At 31.8% G+C, this 14027-nt stretch overlaps 1 protein-coding gene across 14 annotated transcripts in view; it reads left to right on the plus strand.

Moving 5' to 3' along the window:
- Positions 1-14027, plus strand: part of PPFIA2 (PTPRF interacting protein alpha 2) — a 678249-nt gene that overhangs the window by 651127 nt on the left and 13095 nt on the right. For 10 of the 14 annotated variants that reach the window (XM_031938557.1, XM_031938565.1, XM_031938554.1 and 7 more), the window contains 4 exons: positions 2392-2454; positions 3792-3821; positions 5318-5511; positions 11246-11343. In XM_031938557.1, coding sequence (XP_031794417.1) covers positions 2392-2454; positions 3792-3821; positions 5318-5511; positions 11246-11343 — 385 coding nt within the window. The remainder of the gene's footprint in view (positions 1-2391; positions 2455-3791; positions 3822-5317; positions 5512-11245; positions 11344-14027) is intronic. The other 4 variants (XM_031938559.1, XM_031938564.1, XM_003770958.2 and 1 more) reach the window with 1 other exon arrangement.

Here is a 14027-nt window from a genome sequence, read left to right on the forward strand (position 1 = left end):
TTTAGTAATCAGTGAAGGGCACTTTGAACAAACATTAAGTAAAGTAACTCAAGCAAATCATGGGGATCATTGGGTGGAAAGAAGAGAGTGACAGCTGAGTGAGTATAGTCGGCACTCCTAAGACATTCTGTAAAATCCATTTCTTCCAAATGATTTAATATTTCAAATATTCAGACTGACATTTGATGGGAAAAGTTTTATATTTGTTAAAAGGAATATGACTTATATAAGCCAAGAAAAAAACAACTTTCTATGCCTTCTAATTTCTAGGAAACTTTTCTTTTGGTTTTATCTTGAAAGAACTGGAATTCAAGTACTTGATGAAATTTCAGGATGGTCAGGGGCAAAGAATCCGACATATTCTTTCCGTCATTTTAATATGTTAACTCCTTGAGGGAATGAACTGTTTTAATTTTTGTTTAATAACCAAAGTCAAAATGATGTCTGAAATAAAGCAAATGCTTAATAAATATTTGTTCAATTAAACAAAATCATCATCTGGGATTATGCATATGTAGTTTCAAGCTAAGTTTTTTATCTTATAAAAATTGAAAATATTTTCTGTTTCAGTGTTATTATTCTGGTCAATTGTATGGAAGCTAAGCAGAGAATAGGTGTTTTTAATTAGATTATTTATGAGACTATCAAGGTCAGAAATATAAGGATATAGGAAATCTGTGCTGGTAATTTGGGTTGACAACACCTTTAATCTTCAAATCCTACAGGGCTAATCACTTTTAAGAACTGAAAAGATCAAGAAACTGAATTGTTGTAGAGTGAGCAATGCCTGTGGTATTTATTAGGATATCACATAGAGTTTCAGGAATATCTCAGGATTTCTAGAAAACTTATAAAATTAGAATCTCTTGGAAAATGAATTCTGGTTGCAAACTTCTCTATAATTTGTCCTATTCACCTAAATTTATATGAACTACAAAACATTTTATTACTAAAATGCATATTAATGGAAGATTGCTTTAAAAACCAGCAAAATTAATAGAATTCTGCATATTAAGTAGAATATTCTTCAATGTTGTTCGATTCTTGTTGGTCAATTGTCAGAATAAAGTGAATAAAGTAGAGCTGAAGTTAGACTAAATTTAAATCCATTTCAGACTCTTGTTAGCTATGTGACCCTAAAGCAAATTATTTAGCTTTTCTTGGCCTTGAACATGACCAAAATATGACAAAATAAAGAAAAAAATTGTATTTCTTAGAAAAATATTAAACAAAATATAACTTAAAAAAACTTTATTGAAAAAAACAAACTTATCTTTATTGATTTTTTTCATTCAAAACAAAACATATTAATGATAGGTATTTTATTATGTTTGTTCAGCTGTTTGCTTCAATTATTTTACTTTTCATGACCTTATTTGGGGTTTCCTTGGCAAAGATATTAGAACAATTTGACATGACCTTCTCCAGCTTATTTTACAATGAGGCAACTGAGGCAAATAGGGTTAAGTGACTTGCTCAGATTCACACAGCAAAAACTGTCTTCAGATTTGAACTTAAGTAGATGAGTTTTCTTGACTCCAGACCTGGAACTCTATCCATTGGACCACCTAGCTGTGTATTTAACAGCAAAAGGAAGAAATGATCAAGATAAAGTGATTTGTGTGTTTGATGCCATGACTTTAACAAATTTCATATTTTTTTTCTAGTAACAGTATTCATGATTAACATTATTTTCTGTAACACAACAGAAGATTTTATGCTATAACTTGTCATAAAAGTCCTCAGAATATCTAGCACATTGAGTCAATTCTCTGTTGCTCCTGAAAAAAATAGAGATTTTTCTTGTTCTTCTTGTTTTGCAATTTATGTTTTTTGTTTTTTGGGTTTTTTTTTTTTTTTTTTTTTTTACTATTTTCTGGAGAAGCAGCTGTGCCATAATGTATAGACAGCAGGCTTTGGGACCAAAAAGACTTGCCTTCTAATCTGGCCTCTATATTTACTGAATGTGTGTACTTGGCCAAGGCACCTAGCTGTGTTTATAAGAGAAATTCATAGAGCAACTCTAAATTGAAGAGAAGGTGGCAATCTACATTGATAGATGGAGTTTTCTCATCTGGAAATTCCCTATGTTAATGAAATCACAGGTCCAGTCCTTATTCTTTACTTTTCCTGATTAATAATAACAGAATGTTGATTATGAGTCTACTTATAATAAATGGTATACCTCTTATTGCTTAATCGTCTTAAACATAAAATATTTTTAAAAGCCATGAGGACTTCTGTCATATTGTGCTCACTCTAAGAGGCAAGAACATAGCTATGTTGATGGTGATGCTATCCGCTGTTGACTTACAGTGATGCTGCCTTTCTTCTTTACTACTGCTTACCTAATGTGGATTCTACCTACTTCCCTGTGGGCCTTGTCCTTAGCCCTCAGGCAATGTTTGGGTGACTCATGAAGAAATGGAAAACCTTGCAGCTCCAGCCAAGACGGTCAGTACTCTTGGTTTTATTTCAACTTAAAACAAACAAACAAACAAAAACATGTTTATATTAATAGTTTTAAGAATCACAAACCATAAGAATTACCATAGGAAAATATATAATGGCTATGATCACTTCTTTTTTCTATTTTTTTCCCTCTTTCCCATGATTTTTCCCTTTTGTTCTATTTTTCCTTCTCAACATGATTCATAAAGGAATATGTAAAAAAAAGTTTATATACATGTTTATATACATATATTAGAAAAAATAAAATAATTAATAAAGGAAAAAAGGAAATTATAGAATGTTTAAAAATCATCTTGAACGAATTAGTTATAATTAATCAACATTGGCAACTGATTCATTAGGAACTGAGCCATGTTAGCCTTTTGTATAAAAAAAGGGCTTCAGAGTATGTTTTTAACATAGGATATATGAAATATTCATATTGTTTCTCTTATTTGGTCATCTCAGTTATATTTATAGTATTGGTGTGAAACATGCCATCTGGCAGCTTTCTATTTTAACTAATTATTCTTACTAAGACACTGCTTAGCTTAATTGTTTTAAGGATGTTAAAAGGATTGGAAGAGTCGTTGGTACCCTCTGCATTATGGGTTCCTGGCAGCAAGGCCCTGATAGTATTGCTTTGATGACAGTTGTTTTCTAGAATCAGTACAAAGATTTTGTTTCACTTGTTCTTAAATTGCATAGTAACTCGTGGCTGAATTATTTAGAACACAGTTTTGCAAATGGAGTTTTATGTATATTAATTTCACCGCTAAAGATATCAAAGGTGGGATATTCATAATTGTTTTTCAAAAACTGAATATCTTTTTAATTTAAAGAACAATTTAGCACAGACTAGTTAACTTCTTAATACCTGATATATGTATGATGTTTAGGGGAAAATGTTATTAAAAATAATAGAGGGTTTTTTTTTATATTAGTTGAGTTTGAAAGTAAAGTGTTTCTTTCACTATATGAGATATTAAATATCTCAATTAAAATTGTTCAAATTTAGTATTTTCTTATGAATGCTATTTTTTTCCAAATTCCTTAGTAATCAAATATTTCAAGATGCTTTCATCAGAAATGGTCACAAAAATTTAGAAACGATAAAAACAATTTCCAAATTTTGGTGTTTGTGGGTGTAAAAAATATGCTAAAAAAATTCTAACTGCTAAAAATTCCTTTTAACTGGCCACTGTGTTTGTGAGAAGCAAATCTGCATTAATAATAATGTATGTGCTCATGATTATTGAATTTCCCATCCCTGGACTAACTTGATGTCTTTTATTTTTCCTGGCTTTATTAATGACTACATGCTCCTTCTGCTAATACAGAAAGAATCTGAGGAAGGAAGCTGGGCCCAGGTATGAATTTATTATGTTCAAATTTATTTGGCATAACCATTTGTTTATTCATTGTAATTCATATGAATTAGCAAGCAACAAGGACAAGAAGCCATGTTAGCCTTTTTTTTTTTTTTTTTAGCATCATAAACATTGTAAGATATTGAATTCATTTTATATGTTTAAAATGGCAGCACATATATTTTAAAATATCCACTCATTACAAGCAGAAACATTTTACTGAATCTACCCCACCTTTCTAACTCTATCCCATTTTTCCTATATTCATTATTTTGGGGGCAGCTAGGTGACGTAGTGGATAAAGCATAGGGCCTGGAGTCGGGAAGATTCCTCCAACTAAATTCAAATCTAACCTCAGACACTAACTATGTGACCCTAAGCAAGTCATGTTCCCTAGTTGACTCAGTTTCCTTATCTGTAAAATAAGCTGGAGAAGGAAATGGCAAACCATTTCAGTATTTTTCCCAAGAAAACTCCAAATGAAGTCGAGAAAAACTGGACACAACTGAAAACAAATAAGCAACAGCCTTCTGTATTTTAAACAAAAATCTACTTTTCATCTTCCATTCTTATTCTCCTCTATTTTGTCTTAATTTCTTTGCTAGCAGTGCCTGAAGTGAAATCCTTCCTATGCCATGCACTTCCATTGCAATCTGATACCTCCTTTCATTCAAGTCTTTCTCTTCCCTCAAATTAAATAGTGTTCTACCTCACCTTCTCATTTCTCTCCTCCTCCTTTCTATCAGTATTCTCTGTGCATTTCATCATCTTCTCATTTTATTGAAAGTTCCTTAAAATTAGGGCTTTACTGAGTCATCTCTATCATTGAATACATGGTGCCTTGCAGTAATATTTTCAAAGAGCAGGCACTTTGATTGTTAAATTGAATTCATCTGTTTAGAATTGACATTTATTTAAAATAAACCCAGACTAGTGCATTTTGTAAGAATTCCCTAGATTATTTTAATTCTCTGTCATTAAATTATTTAACCGTTGCACTTCAAGTCCTAAAGGTATTTTACAGTTTCTTTTATAGCAATATTGAGGCAGGTAACTGCCCAATTTAACTCAATATAGTCCCATTGCACCAACACTATAATTGTGTAATTCAAGATGCACAGTGAGATAGATTTATTAATAGTCTAGCGATGTATTTCATCATACATATTTCCTTATTGTCAGGACATTCATTTTTGTTTATTTGAGTTGTTTTTTTTTTTTGGGGGGGGTTGTTTTTTTGTTTTTGTTTTTTTGATGAGGGATGACATTGATTTCAAGGCAGCAATCACTTCCATTTGTATAGGGAAATTTTTTTTTCTTTTCTCTAAAATAAAACAGAGAGAAATTGTTAAGCATAAGTGAACTGTGCTCTTTTCATATATATCATGAAAATTAAACAAACAATTTAGGTTTAGTGAGTCTTTTTAGTGGGTTATGTGATAATATTGCCATCTTGTTTTTCAGCTTGGAAACTGACTGCTATAAATAAATTATAGTGTCCTGTTTTTCTGCAGACCCTGGCTTATGGTGATATGAATCATGAGTGGATTGGTAATGAGTGGCTTCCCAGTTTGGGCTTACCTCAATACAGAAGTTACTTTATGGAATGCCTGGTAGACGCAAGAATGTTAGATCATCTGACGAAAAAAGATCTCCGAGTACATTTAAAAATGGTGGACAGTTTTCATAGGTAGGTTATTTTTCCCCCCACAGACTAATCAAAATGGAATCAAAATGGATAATATGCTTTTTTTTAAATAACAAAAATAGGTAAAATCAGTATTTGCAGAATGTATGGCATAGTGAACATCAGCACATGTCAACTTTCCACTGGTACATTGAGTTAATAAATTGATCTCTGATACAGTAGTGTGCTTAGCAAGTGCATGTTGTATAACAAAAGCATATAATTCCTCAGTGTAGAATAGTGAAGATATCCATAACCTCTTTTTTTCCTCCCACTTAATCCTTCTAAAAACTGTCATTGAGGATTTATTGATTTTTAATGGGGTAGCAGTTATTTATGAAGAAGATCCAAATGGAATATATTCATCTCTACCTTTAAAAGTTTGTAAAATTTATATGCAAAGAACATATTGAAATTGAAGTGTAGAAAGACAGATTTTTTAAAAAATTGACTATGATGATCTTAGAAGAGTAAAAAGCAGAAGGGATTGTTTCCTGAAGGTTCTGAATTTGCATTCTCTACTACTTGAAGATAGGGGGAAACTGTAGTATGTAATCCAGTTAAAGATGGAAAATACACCTCTTAGCATTGTAAAGCTTTCACTCACTAAGAATGGGAAAAGTTTAAAGAAGTCTTGTAAATGGGTAAGAGTAAAGGCAAATGTATTTAGAACTGATTCTCAATTTATGAAGACAATTTCTTCTCTTGTTTTCTGACCATGTTGGATGGAGATCATGGTGTAATGCAAGTCAATTTCAAAATTCTTTTCCTTTCTTAGACCCTTATATCTGCAATTGGTTGTTTTATGGATTATAAAAATGCTGATGATGAAAATTCCTTTAGGAATCATCTAGACTAATTTGGTATCCAGTGCAGGAATTTCTTGTACATTAGTTATGACAAGTGGCCATTTAGTCTTCACTTGAAAAATACTAGACAGAAAGTCACCATTTCACAAGGCATTCCATTTTGTTTCTGCCCAGCAATTTTTATATTTTAGAAATCACTCCAGTATATTGAGTGGAAATCAGACTCTTCTACTTTTCATTTAGTCATAATTTGACTCCTTGAAACCTACAAAATAATTAGGCTTCTTTTAGGAATTGTATACCCTTCAAATATTTAAGATAACTCTCAAGAATTTTCCATTCCAGGTTAAATAACCTTTGTTTTTCTGTTTTTTGGGGGTTTTTTCATCCATTGGCTCTTCTTCGAACATTCACATTGTCTGTGACCCAGCAACATTGATTTCCTTGCTGTTGCCCTTCTACATCACTATGCTTTTGTGCTAAAGTTCACTCTAACCTCCCTATCTTTTAGCATTCCTGCTTTCCTTTCATGATCCAGGTCAAATCTTATCTTCTACAAGAGGCCTTTTCCTCTGAGATAACCTCCTAAAAATCTGAAATATAGATTTAATATGTAGCTAGATATTTACATGCTGTTTACTCCAGACAGAAATGTGTTCCTCAAAGGCAGGGATTATTTTAGCCTTTCTTTGTATTTCTAAAATTTAGCACAAGCTAAGTACTTAAAAAACACTAAATGCTCATTAAGTTTTTAGACCTCTCACCAACCTTGAAGCCTTTCTGTGGATGCATTCCAGTGTCAATAATCCCTCTAAACATATGCTTCTTAGAACTGAACATAATTCTCTACATGTGGACTGAATAGACTGTATATCCCTATTTTTTCCCCTTATCAAGAAAATACTTATTTTCAGTGAAAGAAGTTGTGATATAAACTGGATAGAAAGCCTGCTTCCTATAATAGACATACATATGCAACAAAACCATTGTGCTTTCTAAAAGGCAACTTCTTGTAACATATTCCTACCTTTTTATTTGATTATTCTCTATTCTCATATCTATGCAGATGTCAGAACTTCTGCATAGTGGATTGTGCCTTTCATTTCACTGCTCCTCCTTAGGCCATGTAATTGGGCATAGGGATGGAATGTTACTAGTTGATCATGGGTGTTGACCTCATCCCTGTCATGAGTAAGAATAGTACTAGCTAATTTGATGTTCTTAGTGAATAATACTGTATATTTATATATATATAACATAAATGCATATGCATAAATATTACACATATGGATATACATAAATCTAGAAATATATGTACATGCAAATCTATAAACACACATGCATATATGTTTATATGCATATTATATAGAGATGGTGTAGAAATAATGTTCCTAAAGATTTAATAATTATGAATAGAATTCAGACTTAGTAGGATAGTTATTCCTGATGTCTATAAGTTATTAATTACAAAATTGAGTAACATATATTTTAAGGAACCTGTTATATTTCTAGGGACCTCTTTCTCCCTCCCAACTTCAACATTCTATCATTGATATTCCATTCTTCTTATCATTCATGCTAAAAACTGAGACTCATTTTTGAATAGTCTCTGTGACAACAGGTTCTATACTTAATCATTAGCAAATACTTTACACTCCCTTTAAAATGTTCTAGTGTCTTTCTCATTTTTCTTTCTTACTGCTGTCATCCTTTTTTGGGTCCTTATCATTTGATAGTTGAATATCTTAAGAATCTTCTGATTGGTTTCTTTTCTTCTTTTTAGCCATTTCTTAACTATCCTGAACATTAATGTGATTTCATCAGTATGGGTACTTTCTCCACTCAGTCTCTTTTGGAATCTATGTAACTCACTTCTAAGAAGTTTTTCCCCATCTTATTAGGGTCCACAAGCACTTGTGCTTGTTGGCATAGTTTTTGAGGATCTAAGGCCATTCATTTCTAATGAAATTTAGAAGAGATATTGCCATATCAGTCTTGTTAAAACACATAAATCATTAGACCACAACTCTACACCAAATCTCTACTGGATGGATTTCTATGTTTACAATAACAAAGCCCATATCTTCCACTTCCATGTTCTTAACATAATTTGGTATTTGAATAAATATGAGTTTTAATGATATGAGTACTGTTTTCCCTCTTGGGCAGCTAGGTGGCACAGTGGGTAGAGTGCCAAATCAAGAGTTAGGGAGATTCATATCCCTGAATTCAACTCTGACCTCAGACACTAGCTATATGATACTCTGGGCAAGTCACTTAATTCCATCTGTAAAATTCCATCTGTAAAATAAGCTGGAAAAGCAAATGGCAAATTACTCCACTATCTTTGCCAAGAAAACATCAAATGAGATCATGAAGAGTCATACACAATAAAAAAATAATCTAATAAGTCTTTTTATTCACATTATTTTAATGATCCCTCAACTTGTTCTCTGTGATGCTTATCTGTGTTTTCCCTTCAGTCTTCCATAGGGATTTCTGCTTCTCATATGTTGGTTCTATCTCTATCATTTTTGTTAGTATGTGTTTTTGACATTTTATGTCATTCTCTGAAACACATAATCAATGGTAACAGCCTGAAGCCTACTTAATACCACCAGGCATCTTTCTATTGTAATTTTCATCCTTCTGAGATGATAGCAGTTCAAACTGATTCACTAAAAATATTGGCACTAAAGAGTAGCATTGTGTAAAAAACCAAATATTTTCCAGCCTACTCTCTCCCTTCTTCTTAGTTCTAGTTTAATTCACAGTGAATCTATAGTGTATATATATAGTAGATATATAGTGTGTGAAATTTTGCCCAAGAAATACATGTTTATGGATGTTAGATGTTGTCATAAATTTTGTGTATTCAGTATGAATGATCTTTCACTAACAATACATTGTAGTGTTCTGAAGCTCAATTCAGTGAATACCATCTAATGATAATAATAATAACAACAACAATTATATAGTGCTTGAAGATTTGCAAAGTGCTTTTTTATACATTATCCAATTTGATACTCAAAACAGTTCTGTAAAATAGGTATTATTATTGCCCCCATGCAATCTATCAATAGAAATGTGTAAAAGAACGTAGTCATCAATAGACATTCTTTGTTTTTTGGACCTTATGCAAGACATCTTCCATGATACTTACAAATAGCATAAATAAATACAAATATAGATAGTGATTTACATATGAATTTAACATTTGGTAGATAATTGAAACTGCCACCATAATCACTTATTTCAAAGATTCATAGATTTAGGCCTAGAAGAGAGGCCATTCTCATCAAATCCCATCATTTTATAAATAAAGAAAATGAGATTCATAGAGTTGTTTGAACATACCAAGCAGCAGACAACATATTTCCCCATTGCAGATATGTTGTTCCTTTTATTACACTATGTTCCCAAAAGATTTCTACAAATGCACATTTTCCAGAACTTGATGAGAAGTTGGTTACTCTTTGAGGTTAATCTATGTAATGGTGCAGACTTATAGAAATTACCTTCAAAGGTTTGGGGACATGAGTGAAGAAGTTTTTATTCTACACATTCAAAGAAACATAAGAGCTAAAGCCAAATTGCTCCTCAGAGGCCATCTAGTGTCATCTCAGTGTAAAGATGAGGAAGAGATGACCCAGGAGGTTAAGTGACTTTCTCAAGTTACAATGATTTGAAACCAGTTGATTTTTTTTCCACTCTAAAGCCAGTGTATTACACTAATAACTAATATTCAGAAATAATTTTAGAATTTATAAAGTATTTTACATACATTATCCCTTATGATCTTCACAGTTATCTTGTGAGATAAATAAGCATCTTGTGGACAAGAACTGCCTTTTGCCTATTTTTGTGTCCCCAGTGCTTAAAACAATATCTAACAAGGAGTGGCCACTTAATAAATATTACTTGTTTGGAAATAAGATCTGAAAGTTTAAGTTATGTTTTCAATTTCACACAGCTAGAAGTCAACCAAGGGAGAAATCAAATTCAGGTCATCTTGATTCCAACTACAGAGCTCTAATATGTCTTCTTAGATACCAATGAAGTTTAAGGGACATGAGAAACAAATCATGTCAATATGTCAGTACATTATTTGTTTGAAAAGTTTATAATTTCATTCCCACACAAAGGAAGAATTTTTTAAAATGATGCTAGTTAATATACTAGCATAAATATGCTGTTTGCATGTTTATGTAGTCTGTTTTATATCAAAATGATGCCTGTTAGAATTTTAATTGGTTGATTGAAGTCTTCAAAAGCTTGAAAACCTTTTTTTTTTTTAAACTAAGAACTACCCTTTGATCCAGAAGTATTCCATCCCAAAAGGAACTCACATGTACAAAAATGTTTGTGGCAGCCCTTTTTGTAGTAGTAAGGAACTGGAAACTGATCATCATCAGTTGGAATATGGATGAATAAATTATGGTATATGAATATTATGGAATATTATTTTTCTGTAAGAAGTAATCAGCAGGATGATTTCAGAGAGATATGGAGAGACTTACATGAATTGATGACCAGGAAATCATTGTACATGGCAACAAGAAGATTACATGACAATCAATTCTGATGAACCTGGTTCTCTTCAATAATGAGATGATTCAGACCAGTTCCAGTGATCTTATGATGAAGAAAGCCATCTTTATATGGCTCTCTCCAGAGAGAGGATTGTGGGAATTGAGTGTGGTTCCCAACATATCATTTTTACTCTTTTTTGTTGTTTTTTGCTTCATTTTATTTTCTTTCTCTTTTTTTTCCCTGTTTGACTTAATTTTTCTTGTGCAGCAATATAATTGTATAAATATGTATGCATATATTGAGGGGAAAATTAAGAACTAATTAGCTTTTATGTTTTTATTTATTTTATCATTTTATATTTACAAATGTGTGTTTCCCTTTTGAAAACACAACAGAACAAGTTTGCAGTATGGAATTATGTGTTTAAAGAGGTTGAATTATGACAGGAAAGAACTAGAAAGGAGAAGGGAAGCAAGTCAACATGAAATTAAAGGTAAGACATTCTCCATCTAGATAAAATATATTTTCCCTTGCATTGTCATGTTCTCCTTGATGATTCCATTTGGTTATGTTTATGAGGAATATTGAGATTGATAAGAATGAAAAAATATAATAAGAAATATAAATAAAATAATTTTATTCTTATAATTAACAAAATACATTTGTGACAGGTGATTTTGATGTAGTATATCTGGACTCAAATCCATCTCTTGACACATCATTGGCTCCAGTCAATTACAAGAGAAGTTGCTGACCTGCGGTGGGCGAGAAAGTTTCCTCACCTGAGTTCTTCACATCTATGAAATCATAGAACCAGAGCCTATTTTCCCAAATTCACATTTACATAATTTTTTTTTTTTTGGTTATCAAAGTGCTTTCTTTACAAGAACTTTAGGGAATCTAGGCTCCTTTTACAGATAAGGAGACTACCAGTCAGAGACATTATGTGACTCATTGACATGAGTGACTCTCAAACCCAGGCTTTTAGACATCAATTTATGCTCCCTCTTCCCTCCATTTTTATTGACTTTTCATCAGATGGTTTTTTTTATACTTAGTTGACTAAAATGAAGGTATTTTTGCCCAAAACAGTATATTTAGCACATCAGCACTTCTCTTATTTTCAGTTCTTACCTTTATAAATGGAAAAAGGGTTCATTAAGATAAAGGAAGTGCTGCTACATACATATTGGGAGAATTTTCAGTGTTCTTCATCTTAGTGGTTTTCTTTGAGGAGAGCATTTGGCACAAAGTAAGCACTTAATAAAGGTATTCGTTTCATTTGTTAAGTGCACATAATAGGATGCTAAATATGTATTCGTGCCATTGTTTATTTCTTAGTAGTATTTTATGTATATAATACAGATTATTACAGATAAAATTATCATGATTTTTACATTAGATTATTCCAAATTATTATAATCTTACTTCTAGGTCCAGAAACTCTATATGTTTTGTCCCTTTATGTGAATGTGATTTTCAGTGTTTTTCCTTCTTTTGGGACAATTACTCTGATGGCTCTATGATTTCATTCTAAGGTTACTATCCATTTTTGATGCTTTATGATAAGAATGGGATGTTAAAATTTCTCTTCCTCCAATTTGTAGTTATTCTATAAGCAAAAAAATAGGTCAATTAATTGTAATGGTAGAATGCATATATTTATCCAAGTTACTTATTTCTTTAATAGCGTTGAGTTCTCTAAGTGATGAATGACACTATGAATTTTTTTTAAAAGATTCTAGGAAAAATACATTTTAATTCTATATTCATTTGAGGCCACTATTTGGTTTCCTAAAGAAAGAAATAAAAGGAATGACTCATAAATACTTCTTCCTTTTCTACTCTGTAGGAAAATAGGTACAAACTAAATATGACCCCTGTTCATCATATTATTTTTTGTTTCTGATGGCATAACAGATGACATAAATATAATTTTTAAAAATCAATATCTATTAGTGTATTATATTAGTGTTATTATACACTAATAACTCAGGTTCAACTAGCTCCCCTTTATGAAGTCATATTGTACTTTTGAAAAACAAATGCTCTTTATCATCCCTAAAAAAGAAATAACTTAATAGACATAATCATTGATTTAAGCACTCTTTTGTTCCAAAGCTTATCAAGTGTCTGACAGCATTGATGTCATTTGCCAGCTGCAAAAACAATGTGAATGCTTATTTCCCTCCACATTTCTTAGCCCACAACATTAGTTCCCCCAGGATGGTCTTGCATACAAGATATTATGATTGCTTAACTTATTTCCCTACATACGGCTCACTGGAGAGTTGACAGGCATATACCAAGCATTTGTTGTAACACTTCACTGGGTTCCTTACTTAGCACTGAGAGGGTGGTTTTTCCATTATCAAAATTGAATTGTTTCATTTCCTTTTATTTTGGGGCCCCTAGAAAATTGAAGGTTGTTTTCAAGTACACTGTTGTTTGGCTGAATTGAAATGTGATAACTAATAAGAAACCAAGAGGGAAGTCTGCTGTTGACCTGAGAAAAGTTGTTGAGCACAATTATAGGTTTTGCCCTAATGAGATAAGGTGTAATTTTCCTAATTAGTTTGTATTATCCTTACTGACATATATTTTGTAGTCTTGACATGTTTTTGGTAGGTCTAAAAGAGAGAGATGAATCCTTTTAGTCCCATGTCAAATGCTATTTTGTTATTTAGGACTTAGGATCTTGTGGGGCAGTCAAGGACAATGGAATGAAGAGTTTAGAAAGAGAATGACCCAAATGATTTTATGTGTTAAGAGATTATGAGATCATACTTTTCTACAATTGATCTGATAACATATGTATAAATAATTCTCGTCAGTGGCTTAGACCCCTGTTATTGTCTGACATGTTAATTAGCAAAGAACCATCTGAAAAGAAAGAATCATTTGCATTTGGTGTACCAACTTTGAATTCAAAGTGATGAGACATTAAGCATTAGCTACTAAACTATTTACTATATAGATTCAAAGTATGCAAAAGAATTGGAATTTGGAGAGAAAGTCTGCTCCCTAGGAAATTATTACATTTAGAATTTTCTATTTCAATTAATAAGTTGAGAAAGGGGGTTTTTCAATTGTTCTTGAAGAAGTCTGGGAAAATACTGGATAATAGCTGGTACTTACATAGTGCTTTACAAATATTCTCTCAATTTATTCTTATAG

This window comes from Sarcophilus harrisii, chromosome 5 (genome assembly GCF_902635505.1).
Source record: "Sarcophilus harrisii chromosome 5, mSarHar1.11, whole genome shotgun sequence".
Taxonomy (NCBI): domain Eukaryota; kingdom Metazoa; phylum Chordata; class Mammalia; order Dasyuromorphia; family Dasyuridae; genus Sarcophilus; species Sarcophilus harrisii.